This window comes from Ruditapes philippinarum, unplaced genomic scaffold (assembly GCF_026571515.1).
Source record: "Ruditapes philippinarum isolate M1 unplaced genomic scaffold, ASM2657151v2 ctg2001_1_1_1_1, whole genome shotgun sequence".
NCBI classification, from domain to species: domain Eukaryota; kingdom Metazoa; phylum Mollusca; class Bivalvia; order Venerida; family Veneridae; genus Ruditapes; species Ruditapes philippinarum.
The window spans coordinates 133,950-149,926 of NW_026859709.1; the positions used below are offsets into that span (position 1 = coordinate 133,950).

The following is a 15,977-nucleotide window of genomic DNA, read 5'->3' on the forward strand; positions in this document are numbered from 1 at the left end:
CGACAACGACGCCGCCGACACAGACGCGCCGATGCCGCCGACAAAAGTAACCCCTATATTAACCTTTTCAAGGCGACACAACAACGACAACGACGCCGCCGACACAGACGCCGCCGACATAAGTAACCCCAAGATGGTGGTATTTCAGTAGCTTACAGTATAGCATTTTGTCAGGCAACATGAAAATGCAGACTGGTCAGTGTGGCATAGGCTGTTTAAATTGTTAATGTACGTACCTAAATGATGGAGCTGGTTTACCATCAGGAATAAATGTTTTTACATAGAACGGCTCTCGCAACGGAATAACCATTGGAAAACTTGATATCAAACGTGGCTCGAATGTGTTCACATCGAAATCGCCAAGATCTGAAAATAAAATATAAATGTAAAGCATAAAATACAATTTTTCCAAGCCCATTAGTTCAACCTGTTGAGGCTGAAAAACACTTATATTTAATCAATAATGTTATAATAAGTACATTTCCCTTTAATGCATTCTGCATAAGGATTGACAACTACAAAGAATTAATGATAATTACCAACTATTACAGAAACCACTTTCATTTTTCTGAGGTAAATTTAAACAACCCACAAAAATCTGAAATATTAAATTTTATCTTTTATTTATATTTTTTGCATGATTTTTCACCTACAGATATTCATGTTCAAGTATTTGATATGTTTTTAACGAGCTTTCACTTACGGTACTTGAACGGGATCATTATGATGTTCGTAATTTTTCAGTCGTACAGACTCAGGCCCGATAAAGACCCATTTTTCCTTAGCAATTATAATATATTCTGCTATAATGTATCATTAATCATGTCAAGTGCCACATATTTTAACATTTTCAAGGCTTAATCTTCATGATGCTTAGATTTTAACACTTATACGTATAACTATAAAAATTGCTTATCGTACATCTTTCCTAAGGATGCTGAAATACAGGATATAATAACAAAAATAGACTAAAATATACCACCATGCTTGAAAATTTCAATCCACTTATTAACCCTTACTACACTAAATTTTTTAAATGGACTTGTCCATCTTTCAATCTGGACAAAACCATTAACATTTTAAGGGAAAATTTAAAATATGCTATGATTGAATAGCAATGAATTCAGACCATGATCAGATAGCACCAATGAGTGGGGCTGATTTTGGTCTGCATAATGGTAGCATGGATTAATTCAGTAGCCCAAAGCAAGGGGTAATAAACATCGCATAACCCCTAAATTGCATGTTGGACATGCCCCTGTTTCAACTTTGGAACATTCGATTATAAGCATAAGGGCTTTTCAAGATCAAGATTTTCAAATTAAGCAGACTGGTCAATCCACTCGAAGGTGCATATTTTAGCTCGACTGTAAAATGGCGGCATACAGATCTATTACAATCATCGTCAAACTTTTCATGAAATTTATAAAGACCCGCTGTTTTTTTAATGAATAATTATCTGTTATTTCAGAAGATACATTACCCAGGAAGCCATAATCAAGCTTTGAGTGTATCTACTTAACTTCATTATCATTAATTCGGTTAATCCACTAAAAGTACACACTTACAGGTCCAATTATTGACAATGTTTTATTTTATAGGTGTTTTAATCTATATTACTATCTATTCATAATCAAATATCTAGGAATTCATTTCAACAAACAGGAAGCTAACAAGTAAGGTGATGGGAGGTCTAACTTTTTGTGTGCCTGTCTCTAAAATAACCAGAAGTTATATCTATGCTGCCTATGATCTTTCCTAGCACAGGCACGAGTATCGGACCTGGGAAGAAAATATGCCACATTGATAAAAAACCTCTGTGTTCATCTTAAATGTGTCCAAAAAAAAAAAAAAAAATGAAATATGAGCCTCATTTAAAATATAAGTTAATATAAAAAAATATGTTGATAAAGTTTTAAGTGGTTTTGTATGGACATTTACAAGATAAATAATAATATTTTCTTCTAGAACAATTTATTATCTGCTATATAAAGATATGTCATATCAGATCATGTATCTCACAATAAACAACAACATCCATATGATTATTTTGTTGTTTGTTATCATGAAAGGTACCAGATACTATCAAAATACTTATTTGTGGAATTACAGACACTTGACCAATGCACTTTAATGTTACTAAGAAAACAAATATATGAGATAAATTTAAATGAAGGACAGTATCTAAGAAACAATATGTGTGACAGAAGAACAGGAAAGACCAAGGATAAAAAAGTCGGCATAAACCACAGGCAACCAACTATAAAATTCTACCCCTTCAAAACTTTTCAGGTTCATAAATAGAAAAAAAAACTATATCTATATTTAATCTCTGGTATCTATATTAAATTTCGCAGGTCTACCACCAGTAAAATACCACACTTAACATCCATACTTAACAGTTTTAGCATGGGTTTCACTCGAATCAAATTATAAAAGGCCTGCATCAGCTAATACAGTTATAAATCAGAAGTTAATTCAGCTTGTGGTAATAAATATTAAATGGCAACCAGTAACATACAAAGGTGAAGTTTAATGTGAAATGCCATACACTATTAAACGCTTGTCTTAAAGACATCAGGCATGATTACACTTTAAATTGTAATAGATATATAAAGTCAGAAGGAATGCATTTCCCCAATTTATTTTATTTTCTGCCTGTGTAAATTGAAACATATTTTGAATATTTTATGCAAATATCAAAGAGGACAACACTGACATTCCTGATTTGAACATGCCACCGTAATACACTTGTAAGGATTTATTTATTATGTTCTGTATATTTATTATGATTATATACTATCATTCTGATAATAGACAAGTAAACTTACAGCAGAATAAATTGTACAATAGAAAATACAATCATTTTTTTAGTAATTTCTGATAGAAAGAGTTTAAAAGACAAAGCAAGTGTCCCTTAGCTACAAAACATTTAATACATGCATAATACAAATATGAACATACATGAATGTTTTCCAGTACTGATATACCATTAAATAGTAGGAAATAGTCCTTTAAAAAAAATCTCTCCTTAAGGATCAAACCTTTACCAGAACAACAGTTAAAGACTAAAGAATCGCCTTCTACTTTTGAGGAAGATACGAAATGGCAGAAATCAGCCATCATAATTTCAAACCTGTATTAAGTAATGCAAACGTTAACTTGACAGTTGACAGCAAGCCCGCAGCCCATGAACGATACAGTGGCTGAACTGTGCTCTGGTAAATTCAATGTGGCTTACTGCCATGCTCAGGAGGTTTAACCACCACCAACTACACTTTATCAAACCAGTAAAAAACTGCCGTGAACTATTATACCAGTACTGACAGTTTGTATTGGAGGAAGCTGAGAATTTTGAGCGTACAGTTGTATTTTAACAAGGTGCTCAAAACTTACACTTTAAGTAGCTGAGGTTCACAGCATGAATGATTGCCAATGCAGACTCTTAAATCATTCCCTGACAAAACTACTATACAAATAGCACACATTTAATTATTGAGCACATTTTTCCACTTAAATTTTGGTGTATTAATGCAGCCTTGTAGGAGTCTGCCAGCATAGAGAGTCAATGAAAGCTCCCCACCCACATCTTAACATTGTCAAATATATTAACATTCTACCATTTAATATTTAAATTGAAGGAGAATTCATGCATTTGGTATTAAGTTTTAAATCTTAAAACATGGATTAGATTCAAGATCAGCTGAAATACAAAACCAACACTTGAAATCATTTTATCCTTCCATTTCATTACAGGAAAGAAAAGAAAATCAGAGGAGATAAATACAGACACAATTTGGAACATCAGGGGAGACAAACACAGACACATTTTGGAACATCAGGGGAGATAAGTACAGACACAATTTGGAACATCAGGGGAGATAAACACAGACACATTTTGGAACATCAGGGGAGATAAACACAGACACATTTTGGAACATCAAGGGAGATAAATACAGACACAATTTGGAACATCAGGGGAGATAAATACAGACACAATTTGGAACATCAGGGGAGATCAATACAGACACATTTTGGAACATCAGGGAAGACAAATACAGACATTTTTTAACAGAACATAAAGGGAGATAAACACAAACACATTTTGGAACATCAGGGGAGATAAACACAGACATAAGGGGATAAAAACAGACACATTTTGGAACATCAGGGGAGATAAACACAGACAATACTTTAGCAATTAAAAAAAAACTAACAGATTAAAAAAAAACTAACAGATTATAAAATCATCAATTCTTATCTAATTTAATTTTATCTTATCTTTCTAATTTATCTAGGTTGTGCTTCATTAGAGATTCATTATTTCAGCCATGTTACAAAAATAAATTTCAAAAGTGCCATTACAGAGTGCCTAAACCACTTTTACCATCATTCTTGACAAAAAAAATGGAAGGAAATTATTCAATAATATACACTCACAATATAATGCTACGGGGATGCCACACTGTTGAAAATATATGTGTTTAAATTTTAATGTATTTTAATATCTCAAATAAATATTTTTTCAGGTCAAACTTGAGTGAGTTTCACAAAAAGCATTTTCAAGTTCTTTAACCACTTTGTCCATAATACCTGAACAAGAATCATGCATACCTATAGGCATAGATCCTAGTTTTATTTTTTTACCTTGAAACGATCTTAAAGGGAACTGAATCATGTGTCTGGTGAGAGAAAAAATGCACATAAAAATGTTTATAATTAGTAAAAGTTTGACTTAATCAGCAAAGAAAAGGGTATCTTAATAGGATTCCAGCATGAAAAGATTTGTCTGTTTCACTAATACTTCTGTCATAATGGGCTCTCTAATGATAATACATTGCATAATATCAGGGCTTATCAGTAGGTGGAAAAAAAATCGAGAGAGAAAAAAAAAGCGCATTAATTCAGTAAAGTCTAGGAATTCTGTAAAACTATATGAACTTGTTTCCTTGACGTAACCTCTGATTCAGTCATTCCTGCAGCTTATCTCTCCTATCTCGGATGCATTACAAATATCCAAATATTTGCTCACAATTAGGCAACTGAATATTTCCTCATAATTACCTAACAACGTCATCTTTTAAATAAAAAAAAAGTAGGCAGACTTTGTGCAGAAACTTCTGTAAAAATTTAAAGCAATTTTTTTTCAACTTGCTTTTTTTTCTCCCCCTACAGTAATTGTTACAGACAGCCAAAAACATTTTTTCGTTTGCTGCAGTTATTTGCATGTATTTTATTTATTTTTTGTGTTTCAGTTTTTGTTACAGGCAATCTAACGGTAATTTAAAAAATTTCAAACAAAGCCATTTCACAATTTGAAGATACAATCAGTTAATATAATTCACATCTTATAAAATTCCTTTGATATTAGACTAAATACTTATTGACAAAAAAGATACACAGTTTTCAAAAAAAAATATAATTTATTCAATAAAATTTACTGCCAAAGCATAGAAATTACATTATACATCGGTGAAAGTTGGAATTAAAAAAAATTCTTTTAATATACATTTGCTGTTCTTGGGGCTAATGTTGCATATTTCTATCTCTTTTTGGTGGATTGTAAATGCCATTTGCAACTTACTTTTTTTACTTTTAATTTTCATGAAAATTAGCATAAATCTGGAGGCATGCTGCTTTAAATTCAAATATTTTTGCCCATGCACTTAACTTTCTATGCAAGTGTGTGGGCATTAAAGAAAATACCATGATACAATTTTATTATGGCCAATATCCAAGGCTGATAAACACTGGCTTTTAATATGATCAATTTTCTTAAAGAGATCATTTAAAAACTCTTTCTAACAACCCAAAAAATATTTATATAATAGACAGGCACCTGATATGTGAAGTCGTCCAAAACAGACGTTCGGATGATACAAGTATGCCAAACAGAAATAAACTTGAAAGTTTTTTATACGGCCGTTTGTTGTCAAAACTGTAATGGTTTCTGAATGAATTGCAAATGAATTTCCAAACCAGACCACTAATTCATACCTTTATATTCAGCATCATCAAAGAGATGAATAAGAGATCTGCATCCATTTAGTTTTTTTCTTTCTCTAAATATATATAAATGCGTTGCTTTTTAACATCATTCTTGACTGTTGTAATTTACTGAAAATTGCCAAATGTTACCATGTTTTAAATGCTGAAGTTAATAGGTACAGTTACACCTTTCTGCATAGCCATGCTACCAGGGTTAGATAGATATATATACAATTATAAACTCTAATAATATTACCCTTACTGCTCTAAATATCTTAAGTTGACTTATCCATGTTTCAATATGGACAAAACCATTCATAATTTTTTTTGGGAAATTTTCATAAAAGGTAAAGACTAAATAGCAAATATCTCAGACCATGATCAAATGGCAAAAATCTTGGTTTGCACTGGTTGTAAAGGTAGAGGTTATTAAGTTCTAACTTCATGCTAGTTTGAGAAAAAAATATACAATTTATATGTCTTAAAGAGAATGTTAATATTCTACTGACTTGAAGCATCAAGCTCTTTGTCTTAACATATGAATTTCCAAAATGAGTGGCTCACTGTGAATGGTGTAAATTATACTTCACTGCTAAAATTAGCACTTCATTAATTAGCATATAAATACATTAATTCATTAAAACTAACAAACATACAGTGCAAGTATAAAATATAGTAAACATTTCTGACAGACCATTTTGGCAGCTTCAATTAATAACATCTTCCTTCAGCACTGAAGTACAGTCTTCTGCTTATATAAACATATTTCTAAAAATAGCAGAAGATCCCTAATGAAATATTACAAATTTTAAGGCTAGTCAAATAAACATTAAGGAAATTTAGAAGTATAAATCAATGACAAAATACTAAAGCATTACAGTATTTCTTGAGTCATTAAATAACACCAAGATGTAAATTAATGTCATTTTACTAATGCACAACAGTATCTCCGACTAATCTTATATAATAAATACATATAAAAGTAAAGACTGACGGTACAAAAGATACCATTCTTATCTTAATAAGTACTAATTACAGAATGCAATTTAACTGATTATAGATAATATAAGAAAATAATCTCTGTCGGCATTGAAATTCTAAGAATGTACTTTTACGCTCATATAACGCACATTAAAGAACTGTTTATGGGTTTATGGGACAATGTTGTCACACCGTATTACAGTGACATAAAATAACTGGCTCTTTTATTGAAATTTACTTTCGACTATCAGCATGCGGGTTACGGGCATGCACTTAACATATTAAAGTAAAAAGCAAGACAGTCAATGAACTTTTAGTGCGTAATTTGTTAGAGTATGCTTGAAAAATTTTTTGCCACTTCATAATTAATGCAATGCACTTTGCAGGATGTTTTTTTCCATCTGAATGTACTTTTAAATAATATATCATTGACAGCGTAAAAAATATTTTTTGACATAAAAATTCAATAGAAATTTCATTTTACTTGTCATGAGCATTTCATTTTTTGATAAAGAAAAGGCTATGAAGTACCTTCAGACTACTAAGGGTACTTTACTAACTTGTCTAAAATGCACTAGTCACCATCGGAGGCCACCCTGTACAGCAATACAGTCTGAAGAGGATCTGGCTTGTCAAGTTTGAAAATTTAGCAACGTTTCAATTATAAAATGAAGAGTCAAGGAGTTGAACTAACCATTCAGAATGTAAATTTTTTTAATCACATTAGATAATTCACTGCTAGTAAGTATCAAACTTAAGTTTTGTTAAGCACATTCTTCGATACAATTTAAAATAATTTCTTGTACTGTGAAGTTATTTCTTTTTCCTGCTTTTGAATCTTTGAGTTCTATACATTTTTTTCAGTGATAGAAGGGCAGAGAAGAAGGGCACTTAAAAATTTGACATTTTAAAATCGGAATGCTTCATACAAGTATAAGGCAAAGTTACCTTAACATGACTTTCTCATTAATTTTTACCATGTGGAATGTATGTTACGAACTTGTCCCAATTTAAATAAGGATCTGTCAATTATCTCTTAGCCTGTCAATTAAATGGCGGCATGGCCAAGTGGTTAACACATCGGACTAGTTATCTAAGGATTGTTGACCGTGTGGGTTCAAACCCAGTCACAGGCAAGCCGTTGTTTCCTGGAGCAAGAAACTTTACATTTATTGCTTGGTACTGGTTGGTTCCAGGAGTGGATTCAATAAGATTAAAACTTCCAACACAATCAAACTAAAATAAACTCTTGAATAAAATCTGTATAGTTAGTTCAATAGGTAGACCCGGGTTCAACTCCCAGACAGTGGGGGTCCATGACCTGGCCTTCTTCTCCACAGGTGACATAGTACAATGTATAGGTCATCAAAATAGCAATCTTAAAGACATTGCAATACTTTTTTTCCCCTGTTGTGCAAATAACTGATATTTTAATATACTTTTTGAACTAAGACATTTAAAAGAATCAATTTGAAATTTCAGAACAAGAAAAAAAACTGGAAATTAATGATCATGACTAGACAGAGATTCATGATCATTACAGCACAAAAACAGCCTCTATAATAATCACTTACACATTTCAAAGTCACCACGTCAGTTTCCAGTTTTCATTTCAATATAACACATACTGAAGTGGATTCTAGCTTTTCTTAGAGTATTTCTTAGAGTATTAAAGGGATGCTTACAAAGTTTATAGAAGTTTCATGGATTCTAGCTTTGGGAATTGCTAACAAAGGTTGGTTTTAACAGCATGAAAATAGGGTTTCCCTGTAGAATTTTGATGAAAAAAACATTTTCAAACTTTTTTACAAGTCTTTATACAGCCAAGCATTGGCAATACAAATCCTCTATAATCCGCAAGGCTATCTATTGTAAATCGGTGATTTGTCAGACTGAATTGTGGTCCATAAGTACTGTTAAAGAGACCAGAGAAATAGACATATTCACATTATGTAGTAGCTAAAACTAATATATAAATGTAATTGTTATTGCTAATTATTGTTATTACTAATGTTGGAGCTAACAATAATAATAGCAGTAAACTATTAATAACAAAGAATTTCTAATAAGTGCCAGGAAATTGTTGCATAACCAGGATTTACATATATATGGAGAAAAAAAGGCTTATAACTTGTGTCAAACATGAAAAAGAAATCAGTAAATCCCAATGGATGCACCATGGCATTTGATGACACTCATTTTTTGAAAGTGAAAAATTGCATAATTATATTATGTACAACAGCCCAAGAACCCATCCACCTGCCAATTAACAGGAAAACTTGTTAATAACCTGCATGATTAAAACTGATTTCAATAAATATTTCCTTCATATGGCCCCTTTTTTCCAAACACTCAAAAATACAGCAAACCAAAGCCATGCAGATATAATGCCCTTAGTTTCCTGAACAATAGTTGCAATGTTGACCTACCTGTGGCACCAGCAGACAGAACACCTATGCCATTTCTGTGCCAACAAGACCTTACACCATTTGCTGATATGTGATAAGTTCCCTGAACAATAGTCCCCATATCGACTTGCCTGTGGCACCAGCAGACGGTACACCCAGGCCATTTCTGTGCTGACAAGACCTTATACCATTTGCTGATATGTGATTCCTTACATTGAAAATGGTCATTTTCAAATTAAAAGCAGAGCTAGTTCATAACACAACATAGTGAGTGAAAAAATCATGTTTTGAACTTTCCCATGCCTCACTGACATTTCATCTTGTCAATATTATTGTGGGAGTATTTACTTAAGTAAGGCGTTTTAGAGGCACCAGCTGTGTTGTACATATTTTTTTTGGAAGGATGTGATTTTTTTGTGAAAACATTAAAATTATTTTGATTACTTATGGATATACTATGATTGTTTTCCTAAAACACATGGCTAAGTGAACTGTTCATATATGCTATAAGTTAAATCATATTAATTACAACTGTGACTGTTTCATAACATCTGTATTATAAATAGATATTGTGTAAAATTGAAATAAATAATTGCTCTATGAAAAAAAATGCGTTTTATTTCAGACCCAATTAAATATTTATCATTTTATTTCATCAGTAATTAGAAACGGAAACCGTGTCGTGTGAACTCCGGTCTAGTAATTACATTGCATCAACTTTTTGCATGTGCATGCATGTTATAGCTGAATAAAAATGTCACTATGAATAATAAACTAAAATTTTACGAGCAAAAACAAATGGCTTAACATATTGAAACAATGTTAATAAGTAATGATATTGTCCAACAACATGGCTATAAAGATTTCCTTTTTTATAATCTTATTTTCTATGGTCTCGTTATTTCACGAAAACCAAGTTCCTTTCCCTATGTAAAAAGATAATATTACTAAATCATTTGAAACATTTAAATGACAAAAAGCTTGAAAATTAATATCCCATAAACCCTTCAAGCTGTCAATAATTCGTGTATCAATGCATATATCTAATCCTGTCGTGAAAGGAAAAGCAATCATTTTGTTCCCAGGATAAACATCTAGATTAGGTGAAACAGTAAATAAATTGGACCTACGAGAATTGAATCTGTCTGATTGTTCTGCAAGAAATCTACCGTAATTACCACAATCCAGAGTATCTTCTGGTGAAAATGAGGTCCCTGTGGGTAGTTTCTGTCATTTTTTATCCCTAATAACTGTTACTTACATTACAGACGGTTGATGGAATTTAGTGACATAAAATAAACAATTCAGAGCTAATTTTTAATAAATATTCAACAATATATCAAGAAACAAAATGAGAAAATTATTTATATACGGATAATTTATTGAAATGAAAGCACTAAAGACCTCTTTTATAGATGGATGTTAAACTAAAAACCAATTTCCTATACATCTGATAGATGTAACAAATGAAGAGATGGCCCCAAGGTATTTATTAGGTGTTCAATAATGCAAAAAACATTACCATTTTGTCTTTCATTACAGGCTAGAGATATTGTAGTTTATTGAGATCTCTAAAAATGTGTTGCTATTTTGTATATTCAGTAATTTTGCTCCTCCTAATGTATCAATCTATTGCAGCTTGATTCTGGAACAAGTTCTGGCAACTTATATTTATCTCTTTAGAGTCTGTTTCTTGGAACTAACCAGTACTGGTGCCATATAAGGAATAATGATCATGACTCAAGTAGGACTCGAACCTATGATCCCTAGGTTAAGAGGCAGGTGAATTAACCACTAGACCACCACCCTCTTCGATACAGAGAGAGCCTAAGACAAAACTACTGGTACTTTAAAATTGTTGAGAATAGTATGTTTCCATTTAAGATTTGAATTCACAACCCAATAGTCTCTAAACTAATATCAACACACTTCCTAGCAAGTTTATAAGGTGGCAAAACAATGTGCCAGTACAAAAGATATTAATACTCTACAAATTATTTTGACTGTCTGTATGCTTGTAACTATATCTTCCTACATCTCTCATCATTTTTATGCAAAAATTAAATAAAAATCCTCAACAAGGTTCCGAAAAATGTTTTTAAAAAATATTTTTGAATGTCAAGAACGATGCACAGATCTAAATGCCTTATTTGAGTCATTGAAACTAAGTAAGTCTGTTGCATTTTGTTGCTTACATGAATTTTACACTTTGCTCCTAAATGCAAAATTCTTGCTACAAAATATGTCTCCAAAACAATCTACATTATATTTGTTTCTTATTGTTAAAATTGTTCATTATAAAACACTACAATGGAATGAGTAATCAAATGCATAACAATAAAATACTTAATTAAAGTTTATTAAAACATTTAGTATTGTCATGCCTGTGTGTGGCAGACTATAGTGTCACTTCCTGTTCAGAGAAAGCTACAAAATACTCTTCAATAACGCAGAATTGTATTTAACGATTTTCTGTTTTATAAAAGTTGTTCGTTTTAATTAATTTCTTGCATGTTTACAATCATGCTGGTAAAATAATGAAATTAATACCATGACAACATTGGTAAGGATGGGAAACGTTTGGCATCAAATTTCTGTTAAAATAAAGTTATGTGTAACTGAAAACGCAAATATTATATCAATTACAACAAGTAGATTATTTAGTAGTAAAAGTTCATTAACACAGTTGTCTGTGCATAGTGTAGGACAGCATGCTTGACTATTCTCAGTGCTTGACAGTAAGAAAAGGGGCATAACTCTGTAACAAGGTAATTCAGAGTTATGGGAGCTGTGTCCATTATGTCAGATAATCACAGAGAATAGGTGTATGAAGTTTCAACCTTTTACCTTTGATAGTTTTTGAGGTACCAACTTGCACACGAAAACGTAACAAAAGTGCGAAGACATCACTGACGGAGACCCTATTCTTCAAAAAGTCAGCAAAAAATGGTTATTATTGTAATTTAAAGGATTCTTTCTTTTTAATTATTTAAAGATAATATCTCAAAGATCAAAGTTTCAACATTTTTTCTGAAAGTTTGCTATTAGAAAAATCAAGGTGATCTCCTCAGATGTAACAATGTTACCTCACTCTGTCAATTGCAGGTATCTTATATTTAGGTAACATATCTAATAGTTAACTTATTTGTTTGTTTATAATAATATTAAATCCATTAATCGTCAAATCTTATTCCAGCTCTTTTTTTTCTGTACCAACCTCTTACTTTTAAAAATCTTCACACTATTTAGTAATTTTCAGAAAGATTAAATATGGAATGATGAAAAAGTTTTTAAATTTGAAAAAAAAACACCTTTCAGCCTCTATTTTATACAATAATACCTTTGCTTAGATATAAACATAATTGTTTTAATGCAGGGTATTTAAAATTACCTCTCTTTCTATAAATTTCTTACAACTAAAGTAAGCCACAATTATACCCTGCTGACAAATGATTAATAAACTAAATTACAGACTACAAACAATATCTGTCAATCAATCAGTCAATATAAGTCTGTCAGAGTTAAAGAATTTCTTAGAAAGATTTTTAACATTGATACAAGGTTGTTAATGAAACCTACAATTTTCAATAAATTTGCTGAACTAAAGTCTGAACCTGACTTTGATATAAATCTGGTTGTCATGGAAACATAATGTCACATACTGATGTTTTACTTCTAGATCTACTAAAACTACATTTCTTGATAATATCCATGACATGAAAATGTTATTCTCAAGAACATCACTGTGAATTTAACACCTCTAGCTAATAAAAGTAAATGAATCCAATGACAGTATCGATATTAACAATGCAAAATTCTGAAATCACTCTTAATACAAATCTTTGTGAACAATATTTGCGATAAAGTCTGGAGGCCTTGTTTCCATTACGCTTTAAACATCTATAAATTACTTAAAGTTAATAATTTCATTTCCACTAAATCATTATCCAGCGAAATTTCTTAACTGACTGGACTTGTCAAGCTTTCATTTTGGCATAATGTCTACCAACATGGTAAAGGTCTTATAGCAATTTTCACAGCATTTCTGGTGGTAGAAGACCTTAAGTGCCAATTTCTGCATTTTTTCAGGCACTGGCAGATACTTTCATAAAGCTACTAACTTTCTGAAAGTTAGATGGGTTGATTCCTCCCATGAAAGAATCTGAAATCTTGGTCGAGATTTGAATCAACAGCAGCATGGTGCCTGAGATTTAAAGTTAGTGACCTTGAGACTCAGAGGCCTTTATAAAACAAAACAGTGTTTATCAACCTTTAAATGGTTGTGTGGAATTGGGTTCTTTTTCATTACATTGACACCACTAAGGTTAATTGTGATCTCCAAGATTATAAGTGATTAACTTGGAAGGCACTTCAGCAAACATGCTGATAACAATAAATATAAATCTTACATGCAATGACAAGTTTTGCTGTGAATGTCTGTGTAGTATCAGGGTGGTTAGACAAGCCCTCGCACTGGTACACGGCTTGGTCTGCCTCCTGGACCCGCGGAAAATACAGGGAACCATTGTTGAACACTGTGTGCCTGTTAAATATACAGAAAGCAAATATTGTCAGCTGACATAATACATAAATCCTGCAAAACTCCTGATATGCTGAAGAACTATCAAAAAGACATTATAAGCATGTCTGATTGTGCGTTAATTTACTGTCTTTATATATATACTTATAGTTTTAACTAAGAGTAAACAAAAATCAAAAAGAACCAAAGCCATCAAATTGTCATCCGGACAAAAACATCAATAGATCTATAATACATTCACTAACAAAGAAAACATGGTGAATCCCTCAAATAATGAGGTTCATCTTAACACATCAAAGTATTACTTATATGTCATTGTGTCTACTTGGTAATACTACAATAATTGTACATTTTTTGCAGATCGCATTGACACACTTACACTGTTAAAAGTCATATGGTCACTTTCTACCATTTACTGAACACTTGACTGACAAATTATACTCTTGCTATCAATGCAGACCAATTCAGAAAATCACCATATTTTAAAATTTGCCTTAAAATGATGCATGGTTTTGTTCATACTAGAAAATGGACACCAACATTTAAGATATTTTATGTGGTAAAGGGTTATTGATGAAAAAAAAATTCAATGTCTCAAGCAAGAATCAAACCCTGAGCAATCAGGACACTAGAAATCCACAAACCTTGTTGAGCACTTGAATTGCATAAACAATGAGCAATCATGAAGATTTTCCAAATACTTTTTAGGCAGCCTCTTTATAAACATATCCAAAACAGTCCGAAACTTTTGAAACCGATCATTATATTTTGATTAGAAAATAAGTAAAATTAGAGTATTTAACATGGTAAGGCTATGGACACTATGGAAAGTGACTTGCCAAGGTCTCCCACTAAACATTTAGAAGTGGCAGCGAGGTCGATTGGTTAACACTTTGAACTACTAATCTAAGGATTGCTGACCACGTGTTAAAACCCTGTCAGGGGCAAGCAGCTCTTTCCTTGAGCAAGAAACTTTACATTCATTGCTTAGTACTTGTTGGTTCCAGGAGCAGATTCTAGAGTTTTTAAACAAGCTTCTAACACAATCAAACTAAAATAAATTTGTATAATAAAAAACTAAATATTTCAACCAGTTATTGTGGCTCTATTGGTTCTGAGGAAAGAAAACATAGAAAAAACAAAATTCACTCTATATAATCCTTCTGTCAATAATAACCGCAGTAATCACACGTCTTTTATAAGAAACCTTGCAATGTTCTAATTAGAGACTTTTCATACACTTCTTGTTGTTTTTTCTTGTTGGTGAACATTTTTGCACAAATTCGCACAGCTGCTAAATCAACAACATTATCTCCGAAAAAAAAGATTTACAAAAAGTTCATATCTGGCTGCGGCTCTGAAGCAGATGATAAGGGGAAATCAAGATTAATTTACTTACTGCAGTATTCAATTAGCAAAGATCAATCCTTGTTAAATACTAGTATACTTAGAGAGAAATAGTATGTGCATCGTATGTGTGGTCTATTTTTTGTGTTGCCATTTACACATTAATGTTATGATGATGTTGCTATAATCATAGTGAAAAAAAAAATTATGACTTAATTGATGTCACAAACAGTCTGCCTTTGTCCATTTCTGATATTTTTTTTGCGCACATATGACTTTATGATTTGCCTATTCAGGGCTTTTTTCCTTTTCAAAGCACTTTTCAAAGCAGAGGCATTTTATTGGCCTCTTCCCCTCTGGAAAATTCTTTAAAATTCTGTAGTTTTCCCCTAAAATTTAATTCAAATCAAGTTTTTTCTTCCCCTTAGGCCAAAAAACGTGAGTTATTTTTTCTGCTATTTAAAGATTAAAATACATGTATTCTGAAGTATATTGACCAAAACTTGCCATATATTGCCAAAACATAATGAAATTTAAACCAAAAGTTTCAATATAAATATATTGCCAAAACATAGGGAAATATTTACCAAAAGTTGTATTATATTGCCAAAAGAAATTAATGAAATTTAAACCAATGTTTCAATATAAATATATTTCCAAAACATAGAGAAATATTGACAGGAAGTTTATTGCCAAAACATATTACATTGTAA

The 15,977-nt window shown here is 31.6% G+C and overlaps 1 protein-coding gene across 3 annotated transcripts in view; it reads right to left on the minus strand.

Moving 5' to 3' along the window:
* LOC132757585 (inactive tyrosine-protein kinase 7-like) overlaps positions 1–15,977 on the minus strand; it is a 121,489-nt gene that overhangs the window by 35,876 nt on the left and 69,636 nt on the right. For all 3 annotated transcript variants that reach the window (XM_060748902.1, XM_060748904.1, XM_060748903.1), the window contains 2 exons: positions 13,787–13,920; positions 237–366 (listed from right to left, as the gene is read on the minus strand). In XM_060748902.1, coding sequence (XP_060604885.1) covers positions 237–366; positions 13,787–13,920 — 264 coding nt within the window. The remainder of the gene's footprint in view (positions 1–236; positions 367–13,786; positions 13,921–15,977) is intronic.